The sequence below is a fragment of the Centruroides sculpturatus genome, unplaced genomic scaffold, assembly GCF_000671375.1.
Source record: "Centruroides sculpturatus isolate CEXI.00-Female unplaced genomic scaffold, Cexi_2.0 scaffold64, whole genome shotgun sequence".
NCBI lineage: Eukaryota > Metazoa > Arthropoda > Arachnida > Scorpiones > Buthidae > Centruroides > Centruroides sculpturatus.
This window is the reverse complement of record NW_019384335.1, coordinates 1,224,236-1,238,064: the sequence shown is the minus strand read 5'-3', so window position 1 is coordinate 1,238,064 and position 13,829 is coordinate 1,224,236. Positions and strand designations below refer to the sequence as shown.

General features: G+C 35.1%; 1 protein-coding gene and 2 pseudogenes across 1 annotated transcript in view; 2 read left to right on the top strand and 1 right to left on the bottom strand.

Moving 5' to 3' along the window:
* LOC111631596 (charged multivesicular body protein 7-like) overlaps window positions 1-6,517 on the bottom strand; it is a 32,425-nt gene extending 25,908 nt beyond the window's left edge. Inside the window, exon 1 of the mRNA XM_023375883.1 lies at window positions 6,180-6,517. Within this exon, the coding sequence (XP_023231651.1) occupies window positions 6,180-6,442 (263 nt within the window). The 5' untranslated portion in view covers window positions 6,443-6,517. The remainder of the gene's footprint in view (window positions 1-6,179) is intronic.
* Window positions 6,518-10,832: 4,315 nt separating this feature from the next.
* LOC111631602 lies at window positions 10,833-11,012 on the top strand (annotated as a pseudogene).
* A 931-nt stretch (window positions 11,013-11,943) lies between these two features.
* LOC111631610 lies at window positions 11,944-12,108 on the top strand (annotated as a pseudogene).
* The last annotated feature ends 1,721 nt before the right edge of the window (window positions 12,109-13,829 follow it).

Genomic DNA, 13,829 nt, shown 5'->3' with positions numbered 1-13,829 from the left:
CATTTTTAATTTTATGTAATTGTTGTCTTTGTTTTTATATATATTTGTTAATTTTGGGGAAAGATATTGACAGTTATTCAGACTTTTGTACTTGTAAAATTAAATAAAATAAATAAATTAGGGTAGGGCTCCTATTGATGACTACTTCCAGTAGTCAACCACATAAGGTGAAATCCATGCATAATTAGTCCATCTTCACAGGTTTAGGCAAGCCATCTTCACAGGAAGTATCAAAAGATGATACAATTCTCAATGGTATGTAAGAATAACAGACTGCCTCACCACAGGAATGGGAAAAATTATTTGCAATACCTCTTCTGGTACTTGACCATGTAAAGTACCAGGTCTTTGTCAGGTTTTTAAGAGATAAAGATTCTATATTTCAGATGTGTATTTTCTACAAAATGTCTATTATTGAGCTCTCTTAATTGTTTCTCTGGGTGGTAAACTGTCAAAGTACCTGCAATAGCTAACAATTTTAGTCAATTCTGATCTAATATGTAAATAATGAGGTTGTCAATTACTGGGTATACTGACTCCATAAATTTGCATGTTTGACTGGATGATCATGTACTGGCGTTCATGACTTTTTTCATGACATGTCAGATATCCCTTTCACAGTTGCCAAATTTGTAAGACACTAGATGAAGGAAAAACCCAATTGTCAACCACCATAAATGACTGTGCAACTGTGCTGACTGCTGAATTTTTCTAAGTTGGTAATAGACTATTACATAACTCCACTAACTTATGGATACAAATTCACTGAGTTCAGCGTTAATAAAGTTCCTTTAGTATTAACACAAGCACTTTCGACGAGTGTATAATCGTCGTCTTCAGGTGAAAAGAACAAATTTTAACAAGACAATGTGCAGGATCCAAAATCCTTCTTAGCTAAGTTAATCAGGAATAAATGCAAGTGCTTCGCGGAAGCAGAACTACAAACGTATCAGACGCATCTGCAATTCTGTAAAGCGTGTGACCCTGCTACGCTATATATCGAATTAGGAAAAATACAGAGCATAGCATCTAATTCTACGCAGGAGATAAGAAAGAAATTAAGTACAAAACTTCAATGGTTAATGAGCTCATCACGAATACAAAGAAGGTTAGTAATAACCACTCCGTATTATAATTATACGGAAGAGGACGTGCCCGTCGAAGTGCACGGCATACTACACAGGGGACCCAAATATATCTCTCCTCCTAATAATACTGACCTCAACCAGTTAGTCCCAGTGGCGTTGGCAGCATTGAAATCCTGCCAGGTAGCAGCCATGTACCCACAAATGGAGTTAGAAATCGTCACGAAGCTTGCGGTGATGAAGCAAGTGTCCAGCGCGCCTAAGCACCACGTAAACCACCAAGCAGTAAAGCAATTCCTAGCTACGAATAACTTGAGGCTTCTTGTCTCTGATAAGGACAAACAATTCGTTCTGTGCAAGGAGGACGATTTCATCTGTAGATCCAATGAGTTCCTATCGCAATCACAATCACAGATAATAAATGATGATCCAACACCAACAGTACTGCAAAGGACAAAGAAAATAATAGCTTTACCAGGAGTAGCTTCGACTCTAACTGGGTGCCTTGATCCTCCCATTAATGTAGCATGCCCTAGGCTATTCTTTCAGCTGAAAACACACAAAGCAAACTGGCTGTTACGCCCACTGGTAAACAAGAGATCGCATCCTACATATTTCCTTGAAAAGGCGATCGCAAAGTTTTTGTGTGAACTTATTCTGGAATCACCATATGTTACCCCGTCGTCTACAGCTGCCAAGTCCACCATTGCTTCCAGTATGAGGGTTACACATGTAGATTCCCATACTTTCTACAAATTGGATGTGGTGTCCTTATATCCATTGGTGCCTGTTTTTGAAGCTGTAATGCTTGCTAACTCCTTGATCATCAAAAAGGGATTCAACATACAACAAGTGCTAGACATAAGTGATGCGCTGACATTCATCACTGAGCACAATTATTTCCTTTTCAACAAGAGCATCTACTTGCAGAAACGAGGAGTTCCTATGGGCTCCCCGCTATCTCCAGTCTTGGCCGAGCTCATTATGAGAGAAGTCGAGCGTAGAATTTTCAACTCACCTCTTACCATCAGTTATCCGTCGCTATACTTACGTTATGTCGACGATATCCTAATAATGTGGGAGAATACAGAGGAGGAGTTTATCAAATTTGTGCAGCAACTTTCAAGCATATACCCTACTATCGGTTTCACTTGGGAGAGGGAGCATGAGGACTCAATAGCGTTTCTGGATCTGTGTATACAAAAGTCGGTTGAGGGGCCGCAATTTGCTGTTTACCACAAATCTGACCTGTTACCGTATATTATCCCGGCAGATGCTTTCCAACCATCATGGTACGTCAATGCCGCCATTGCTGCACTTGTTAGAAGAGCATTACTGTTTCCGCCAACACAGCTAGCAACAAAAATCGAATTAGACATCATTAGAGTAGCAGTATCTCTTGCAGGATTTACATATGCCAAATATAAACATGTGTAAAGTAAAAGAGGCCCTATACCCATGTACCACGCTGTACAGAAAGAAAAAAGCATCCGTGATCCAGTCATCGTTGCCGTATCTTGAACCAACCTCTATATGTATCAGCTGCATATTTTGGCGATATAATTTCATACTACCCATAACCCCCTACCAAACCTATGCAGATGTATCTGCAATGATCGGAACAGGCTAACTACTTTAGAAAAGTCAGGGGTTTACATGATACAACTGGAAAATCCAGTAACGGGAAATATTACAAGATACATAGGAGCAAAAACAAGAATGCTCACCTCCTGCCTTGCTGAGCATCAGGATGACGTAGCCAAAGGAAGATTTCTACAGAGCTCGCTAAAAAAGTTCTCGAGCAAGGCTACAACCCGTTATGGCCCAGAACGGAAATAATCAAATGCTGCAACAACCGAAGGCTTGTGTTTATCTGGGAAGTGCTTCGCTTCTCACGGCTACTTCAGAAGCATGCAATGTTCCCACCCTCAATCTAACCGGGGTGTGGATTGCCTTATATCGGCGCCTAAAAAACGAAACGCACCTAACATCATATCACCAACGCAGTAGCATTTCCACGCATGCACCGCTAGCATCATAAAATATAAAGTTTCGAACATATCAAAAATTAGTTGCACGTTCTTAACAGAATTTCCGGACGCCTGTTTGAATTTTAAATATTCTGTTCCTTTGGAACATCCTGCACATTGTCTTGTTAAAATTTGTTCTTTTCACCTGAAGACGACGATTATACACTCATCGAAAGTGCTTGTGTTAATATTAAAGGAACTTTATTAACGCTGAACTCAGTGAATTTGTATCCATAAGTTATACAAATATTGGCATGAGTTTTTAAATTTATTTTTACATAACTCCACTAAAATCTTTAAACTATACCAGCAAAAATAATTTAATTTAAATACGTTAGGACAAACGTTTTCGATCCCCCTTATAATCTATGTCAGGTCATTATAATTAGAATGCTAAACATTCCTTCAAATTTAAATATTTTCAAATTGTAGGAACCATAAACATTAGAACAAGTATACATTAAAATTCACTTCTAGGTGTTAATTAATGCTAAATTTAAAATAAAATTTAACAAATACATTTTTTAAATATAAATCTCAAGTAAATTAATTTCTTATTTTTTATAAACGTTGTCTGGATCATCGAAAAAGGACTGCTATGCACTAATTATAACAACCTGATGCAGATCCCAAGGGGATCAAAAACATTTGTCATAAAATATTTAAATTAAATTATTTATGCTGATTGATTACTGGTGCAGAATAATCAGGGATCAACCACTGATGTACGCTGGGTTTCAAATGCCTGTTATTCTGGGTTATTTCCGAGTCTAAAAACACAAAATACATCAGTATACAAAGAAAGCACTCTCTGCTATTCTTTCTGCTATTAGAGGCCAAAAAATGTCTATCAGAGCTGCATCAAGTTCTGAAAAAAACCAGTCCTATTCAAATCTATCTCCAGCAATTCCATATATATCATCACACGAAAACATATTTCCTGACTTTCTTTATTATTTGTAGGGCCACAACCAATCACTACAAAAAAGAAATGTGATTGAAAAGAACATACACCAAACTATTGCTTCCAAGTCATGGAGAAAGTTCATATTATGAAAGGAGAGAGCAAAAGCAAGCAACACAGAAGAAAAAGAATTGAGAAAAATGAAAATACTGAAGAAAAAAGCTGAAAGATCTTCCAGGAAATATAGAGGCAGTGGAGGTAAACACAGGAAAGTTCTTTCATCCCTGAATAGAAATGAAGTTGGGATCACTGAGAAGCAAAAGTGTGCCAAGTTGTGATGATGATTTAGATAGTGACACAGAAATGGACAAACTAAAAATTGTTGGCTCTGATTTTTGCAGCAAGTGGTACCATTTGAAATTTTTTCCAATAGCAGGAACCCATTATGATGTTGCTACAACAATGCAGCTCATATGTGATGTTTGTGTAGTAAATGAACCATAATTCAAGTAAGTGTTTATGTATGTTTTCCCACTTAGCAAATTGAATTTATATAAATAAACACTGCAGTTAACTTGTGGTCGACAACTGAATCACCAGTGGTTAGACTTGAAAATTTCTGGTCAATTATTGGGCGAACAGCTCCTGTGATTAATTCATTAATTTCATAATGTAAACAAATGTCAAATATAAAATGTTTTTTCTTAGCATAATGTTGCTGTTGAGAACAAATCATACAGGAACACTTTCAGTGGAAAAAGATTGATTTATTGGTAGGAACAGATATGCATTTCGGAATATTCCTCTTCAGTCCTATTATAACAGATTTATCAGTAATAAATCTGTAATCAGATAAATCAGTAATAATAAATCAGATAAATCTGTAATAAATTAGTAATCAGTAATCAACTTACTGATACAGCTATTATAATAGGACTGAAGAGGGGCGTTAAGCCCGAAATGCATATCTGTTCCTACCAATAAACCAACCTTTTTCCACTGAAAGTGTTCCTGTGTGATTTGTTTGCAACAGTAATGAGTAACATAATGTTACTCATTATGCTAAGAAAAAACATGTAGTAAAGAGAACAGCAAGCAACCAAGATTTAAGGAAATGTTTTCTTTTTGACGACAAGCATAGAACACACTTTATTTTCATATACGAATTTTTCTTTTCACGTTACTACACATTGTGATAAAAAATATCAAAGTCCAAAACAGCTCTAAATGGTCGACTACTGGTGCCATTACTCTATGTAACATGTATAAATATGTTTGTCGGTTACAAAATTGTTCTTTTAACTCGTTTCTTCAAAACCATTATATAAATTTACTGGAATCAATAGAAAAGAATGTTGATTTTAATAAAGAAAACAATAAAAATTTTGTATTTTGTCCATTATTAATCTCTTATTGTGCTGCCCGGTTGGCAGTAGCATAATCGAACCATCGCTCATTTCCACTGACCAGTCAACGGTTCTATCAGTCCCATCTAGAATTTCTTAAAGCCAGGCAGTGGGTTTTGGGTACAAGAGCCTACACAGAAGTCTAAAATTTGGAGTCCAAATCCCACGTTCAGAACTGCAATTTCACTTAGCCTATTTAGTCCTTCTACTTCGCAACAGCTTGTGAACTATTTGACAAGTTCAGAATATAGATATTGTTAAGCTAGGAAGAAAAGAGAGAAATTAATCTAAATTAAAAAGATATCAATGTATTTAAATTTCTCAATTCAGTAAATTATGTTACTGTCAGATATACGAACGTGGATAGAGATTACTTTTAGGTGGTTCGGGTAGAACAGGCCCAGCCAACCCAAATTGTTTCGCAAGCCACTTTGAACACACATAACATTATGGTGGGTCACAATTTAGGCAAACATGCTTTTAAAAAAGTAAAACAAATACAAAATGAATAAAATTTTATTGTTATACCAAGAGTTCGTACTCACACTTGTGCATTATAACAATGACACATGGAAAATTTCATTTATTTAATTGTTTTGGTATACACATAACGGGAAACAAAAGTTTTAATAGATATATAATATCGCTTAGCGGACCACACAATTTAATATGACGGACCGCGGGTTGGCCAGGCCTGGTGTATACAAATACATACAAACAAATTACCTGGAAGTAATTTCTACCACGAACTTACTTTATCATTTCTTGAATTACAGTTTGTAAACATTCAGGTTGACGTCCTTTTCTTTCGAATGCTGCACAAGCTTCTGCGTGAGTAAACATTACTTTTTTACAATGCTTGCACCATTTTATAAGGCTTTCTTCCCAGAACATCATTTTTTCTTGATATCCGAATGGATTAATATGTTTGGGGCGGAATTCTGCCATCAGCGAATTCATTCTAACGTCGTTCCCCCACCATTCTGATAAATAAGTGCGTTTATCCGTCGAAAACATTGTATTGCTGTCTTGTTTTCAATTAAAATTCGTATTAAATCACATTCTCCAACACGTTGATGCCCTTCGTTTCGATTTCATGTGCGCAATGGTAACAAATTACCATGTGACTGTGATAAGTATATAATTTCGTCGCCAAAAAGTAGCCAAATTTTTTAATGAAATTCTAATATTAAAATTTAAAATTTATTTAGATATTTTTTATTTCTTATAATCAAAAGTGAAAAAATATAATAATATTATAATAATTCACGTTTAAATACCGTAAACTTTTTTCTTTTTTTAACTCTTTCTGTCCTGTGGGCACTGATGGCCTCTTTTAGCCAGCCTATTATGAGTTCGGCCAGGCCCACAATGGGGCTGCCGGGTGGTGAGAAAACGGGGTCCAATAATCCGAACGGACTACTAAATGAAAAATTCCTGGGTTTTTTACCCGTTCGGATTTGATCCCGGGTTCCCCAGAGCGATAGACTGCTACTGTACACTGTTATTTATTTATTTTGACTCATTCCAAAAGGATCTCTTACAATCATATCTTGGGTTTGGCCACGGTATGTAGGTAAGCCAGACACAATACATGAGGGAAGGGTCTGACAAGTCGATCCTGAATTCCTAAGATTTTCGATCCGGACTCGAACTCGGGTCCACCAGAATGGTTAACTGACCCGTTTACCGTTTGCGAATAGTAATTGGAATCATACACGACAAAGACACACTGAACGCATAATTTCCGAAATAAGAACTGAGACAGATAAGAGAATGATGGAGATAGACAGTAGATTTATTTAGGTCTACAATAATATGAAGAGTTTAAATATAGAAACAGATAGTAAAACACGACAGGGTCATAAAATGACGTACCGGTACAATAGTTTTACAATGAAATAGAAAATTCAACAGGTATACAAAAATTCACTTACATAACTGCTCATCTGCTTCTAGAAGCGTTGAATTAATCAATTACGGAAAATAAGTCTAGTTCTGCAGCAATATCTCTTTCAGTATACAAGATCGAAAGTGAAGAAAGTCTTTCTTGACATCTTGTTATTTGGAAATAGCTTTTGATCAATTTTAACTACCAAAAATTGATGTACCGGATGGCCGAGCGGATCGCTTCTCGGTATTTTGGCTAAGATCAGATTATTATTTCGAGCCATAAGGTTGAGAGGGGCGAAGTTGTTCCGTTGGTCCAATTTTTCCTAAACATGTCATGAATGTCTTGCTATCATGGTTTCTGTCTTGTAAAGTGTCTGTCAATATTGTAGTGAAATGTAGATACGTTTTGAATTTTGGATTAACACTAGCCTTCCTGAAAGAAGAGAAAATTTTCGACTGGTGTTTGTGGATCGGCGGTTCGGCTCAAAGCGTCTGACTGGTTCTTGTGTTCCTAGTCTTCTTGGTGGTCTTTTTGGCGGTCTTCTGATCCTCCTGCCTTCTCGGAGCTTCGACTTCAGTGATGATGGCTGCCTTCCATCATTTGGTGATATTTAGTCTACTGTTTTGGAGTTAGGGTCTTTGGTTGTAGTTGTGGTTTGTTGATATAAGTAACGTGGGCCATCTGCCCACCTGTCACGTCACTATAAAAAATGCTATTTTGTTCTTACAAACGTAAAGAAAACTTAGAAAACTTAATGTGGCCAGCCCGTTGGTAAGGCACGAACCCACGACCAACTATTAATGTTCAGTGGTTTTGCCCTCGGCCACTGGTGGATTTAGAAAATTGTGATGGTAAAGATAAATGAGTGATATTGAATAGGATGTCCGGCGAAATGGAGGAAGAAGAAGTATGTAGACAAATTAAGATATATACAGCTGAAACTTCTGTGGAATTTCTCACAATTTTTACGGAAAGAATTATGATGGTAGATATGTAAAAATCATTCCCGAATTTACTAAAAGCAGAGGATGAATTAATTCAAGTTACATAACTGAGTGTTAACATATTAATAATAGGTATCCGAAGATTAGGTGTCTACAACCTAAGGAAATAGATCATGGAAAGAAAAATTTTGTGAAGGTAAAGGAGGGAAAAAAGAGAAAGAAGGCAAAGTGAAATTAGAGAAGGAAAATGGAAATGAAAAAGAAAACGGAGGAGAAAAAGAAATGTCTGAAGAGGAGGCAGAGACAATTGTATGATAGATAATACAGTATAATATACAGTATAATATAATATAATAAGAGAAAAGAAGACGAAAAAATGTAGACTAAAGTGAATAAACGGGAAAGGGAAAAAGGAGACAAGAGAAGAAAGAGGAGCTTCTCAGAAGGTGAAGAGGAAGGGGTGAGAGAAATGATAAAAACAGAGGAGAAGAATCAGAGGATGGCAAGAATTAAACTGTAGTCTAATAATTGTAAATGAGATCTTGAAAAAAAGAAGAGATAAAATCACAGGATAAGGAAGTGATGGAAAGAGTGAAGAAGAAACATCATTTAGAACAATTTATAGATACGTAATATGCATGGAAGAAGAAAGATATATGGACATTTATGGAGCAGCAACAGTTGTACAGAGAGGAAGAGAATTTTAATGGAAACTTTGGAAAAAGTACAAGACAGAAAAGGAAAGAGATGTGCAAGAATCAACGTACTGAACAACAATTCATCAACAACATCAATCTAACATCAACCACAACAATCTAAAAAGCCTGTTAAGTGTGGTAACATTGATATGTTTCGGATTTTAAGATCTGTTTTTTGTACTTTATGTATGTAGTTTNAATAAACGGGAAAGGGAAAAAGGAGACAAGAGAAGAAAGAGGAGCTTCTCAGAAGGTGAAGAGGAAGGGGTGAGAGAAATGATAAAAACAGAGGAGAAGAATCAGAGGATGGCAAGAATTAAACTGTAGTCTAATAATTGTAAATGAGATCTTGAAAAAAGAAGAGATAAAATAACAGGATAAGAAAGTGATGGAAAGAGCGAAAAAGGAACATCATTTAGAACAATTTATAGATACGGAATAAGCATGGAAGAAGAAAGATATATGGACATTTATGGAGCAGCAACAGTTGTACAGAGAGGAAGAGAATTTTAATGGAAATTTTGGAAAAGGTACAAGACAGAAAAGGAAAGGGATGTGCAAGAATCAATTTACTGAACAACAATTCAACAACAACGTATTGAATATAAAAAGCGTGTTATGTGTGGTAACATTGATATGTTTGGGATTTTAATATTTGTTTTTTGTACTTTATGTATGTAGTTTTTACTTTTCCCGTTGTTATAACAGGGAAAAGTATTGTAATCGTAATTGTCCCAAATTTTTACTTTATTGTCACATTCCTGGCTGTTTTAATGTAACATGGGTTACATTAAAGGTTATTGTAATATATCAGACTTAAATTAATGAAGATTAAGCATTCATTTACAATTTTTTTTTAAATGAAACTCTTCTCTACCCTGAAAATTAATCTTTTTGCCATNAACAATTCAACAACAACGTATTGAATATAAAAAGCGTGTTATGTGTGGTAACATTGATATGTTTGGGATTTTAAGATCTGTTTTTTGTACTTTATGTATGTAGTTTCTACTTTCTCCACTGTTATAATAGCAGAAAGTATTGTAATCGTAATTGTCCCAAATTTTTACTTTATTGTCACATTCCTGGCTGTTTTAATGTAACATAGGCTACATTAAAGGTTATTGTAATATACTATTGTAATCGTGTCACATTTGGCCTTCCAGGTTTTTGGAATCATGATGTTTTGACACCTCTGAACCTAAAAAGTAAAAAAAAAACTGATACCTGGAATATGTATTTGTGTATGTGTGTTGGCATCTATTTCGTTTAATATCTCAGGATGGGGTAAAGATTAAGAAACGAAATTTGGAATATTAACTTTTATATAAAGGGCATCGAATCTGTTAAATTTTAGTGATTAAAGGTCGAGGGGGAGGAGAGAGAGAGACCAGTCAAGTATGATACTTTGTATTATATCTCGAGAGGAGTCAGACTTAATGAAGATTTAGCATTCATTATTAGCATTTACAATTTTTTTTAAATGAAACTCTTCTCTACCGTCAAAATTAATCTTTTTGCCATATTTTAATAATTAATAATATAAAAAGTTTTTAATAACAAAATTTCATAACAGATGGCGCCATATACAATTTTATTTATTAATATTATTTTTAAAATAAAATTCCACAGTAGCCAGAAAAGTTATGCAACTTGTTACTGGATTTTTTGGAATTGTATGATTTCTAGGATAAAGAAGATATTTTACGAAACTGTTTTAAGTTCCTGTAATTATTTCGTTTATGTTGTGGTTATTGTTGCTACCACACCAGTAATTGTCATCTTTATTAAAGTTTTTATTGTTGGATATTGTTGTATGTAAAATTAAAATTGACTTTGCTTAATGTATGATAATGTACACTTTATTGGGAATTAATAGTGTTTTCACATACTTGTGTATCTGTTCTTATCAGCTTAATATCTGATACGTTTCCATTGGAAACCTATGATATTAACCTAATTTTTGGAACAGGGTGGGGAAAGGGAGCTTGCTCTCTCCCACCATGGGTTGCTCAGGTATGGCACTTATCTCCTGAGATAACCTACCCCTTTGGGGGAAATTAATAATAAAAGTCAGAAAAATTAATTAATAAAGAAAAAAATTTTTTGTCTACAGATTGATGTTCTGCAGGGCAAATGGCACAGGAACCATCACATGTGTAGCAAGACCTTCCCCAAGCATGCTACTGGAGAGAAAATATAGGCGCTACTGCAAGGAGGAAAGGTAAGATAAAATCTACAAGGCGAAAAAACGTCATTGCTGCATATTTCTACCACGCTCAGAGGAAGAGGAGCGAAGGAACTAACACGTTCACGTGCATTTAGTGGAAAGCGTTAATCAGCGATTCGAATTTTCAGCAGAAAAGCGAAATGTGCCATGTTGTCAGTTGAAATGTTATTTGGCAGAGGGGAAGTCCATGCAAAACATGCATCACATGCACGTGCAACCCCACGCACCACAGGAAGGATAAGCCTCACTCAATAACAGAACTTTGGAAGCAGAAACGATTTCACTTCCTCTTAAACCGCTACTTGCACTTGGATGCTAACAGCAGGTAGCCTATGTTCAGCGATTAATACAGAAATAGTAAACAGGGCGTGAAAAATTATCCTAAAACACTGGATAAAAACGTTTTCTTCCAACTTTTTTGCAATGAAAAAGTTCAAAGATGGATTTGGCGAAGTTGGGGAAGAAATTTAAAATCGAACTGCTATCAGTATGACCACGATGCACTAGCATGATCGCCTCAGGCATTTTTCTTTCCTCTGGCTAATGATGATCAACAGGAGTTTTTGCTGCTGTCAGGACTTACATAAGCACTATCCTGACACTTCCTGCAGCCATTTGCATCGCCACCATTCGCTTCTGGACAGTACTTTCGTGGGTAATAAAGGCTCCATGCCCAATGACGTCACCTGGGGCACACAGAAAGTGGATTATGTTTCCGCACTTGGCGCGTCAGCACCTTTGATGTGTTTTTTATTGCTTCTCGGCCTCTGTTCTTATCAGCTTAATACGTGGTATGTCCTCATTGGAGGTGATTGATATTAACCTGACTTTTTGGTATAGGCAGAGGATCAAGGCACTTGTCCCTCCTCCCACGGTTGACTTGGTATAACAATACCTCTGAGTAGGGCCCACCCCCCTTTGAGGAGAATAAAGTAAAAAAAAAAAAATAGTTGCCTGGGCAAGTGGTTGAGGTAGCAATTTGCCCTTACTTTCGCTAGGGGCTCTTTGTAAGAGAAACTCTCACAAAGTGCCCCCTAGCGGGAATTTTTGAAGTAAAAATTTTTTTCAAAATCCTTTTTCGAATTTTCTGCAGAGTCTGCACACACATTTTGATGTCAACCTGCTTATTGGTTACAGTTATAGAGTGATCTGAATGGAGAAACTTTAATTATGACCATGCCACATTCCAAATTGTTTTATAAGATTCTTTACACTTAGAATATTTACTATTGTTACTTATTTTTCGATTTATTACTTTTTACATAACTGCATTTAAGATATTTCCATCATTAAGTCACAAAAAAGAAAGACACTAATAACTGTAAAAATATCGAAATAGTGATACTGTTTACACGAAATCGATAAATTCAATTTGGAAATTCCATTCGTAAATAACTTCTAAGAACTTTTACAGAAAATAAAAGTCATTTAATATAAATTTTACGAATGTTTTCTGAGTTTTTATAGTTAAAATATTGTATTAAAAATACGAAAAGAGTAGTAATAACTGATTTAAAATTATACAGAAAACTTGAATAAAAACTTGGAAAACTTTTCCCACTTAAATATATCTTGAGATTTTAATAATGTTGAACTGATCGATATATATACATATATACAAATATTATTGCTCCCTACTTAATCCAATGTAACTACATGATATAATTTAAATTTAATATGAGTTTTACATATGTTTCCTTATTTTATATCAATTCAATACTTAAAACAATATAAATTAATATAACTTAAATACAGTAGGGCGTCGTTTATCCGAAAGTCAGTTATCCGAAACGTCGGTTATCCGAAAGCATTCCAGTCGGGAAATTTAAATTTTCGCTAGTGCTGTGGCGCTGCAATCTTTGGCTATATCTTGGGCTACTCCAGTATATTTTTTTTTGTTGGTGTGTGTTTTTTAGCTGGCAGCACAGGCACTTTTGTGTGGTGTTTTTCGGAGGATTGTCGTGCTGAATCGAACGTTTTTGATACTAGATCATCTTCTAAAGTATATATTTTTTGGTTTTTATATTTTTCAATATATTTATTTTGTTTGTAAGAAATAAAGAAATCATTTTTAACGATACAATAGCCACGATTATTATTTTAAAAAGTATACGTTAGGCTTAACATCGACGAAAATTCAACGCGAAGCGACACGCAACGGAGAAAAATTTCAACACGGGATAGGTTAATATATTTTTTCGTACATAATCGGTTATCCGAAAAATAAGTTATCCGAACAACCTCAGCCCCCAATTGATTCGGATAAACGACGCTCTACTGTACCGATATTTATTTATAATTTTTTTTGTTAATTCCAAAATAAATCTTTAATATTCAAAATACTTTTTAATGTAGATATTATACCCAGTAATAAATTTTTTACAGTCAAAGGGACAGTGGGGAGGACAAAAATGGGGTTTCTCAGAGGTGGCTTTTGTTGGGAAGTTATTAAAAAATTAACCTGAAAAAATCTCAATATAATTCTATAGATTTAAATGTATATAAAGTGATTAAGAGAAAGTAAAATATTAAAAAACGATATAAAAAATAAAAAAGTTAGATCTGTGGCCATTTCAATTTAGGATAATTTAATAATAGTACCGACGAATCACAAAGGATATAAACTTTCAGTAACTAA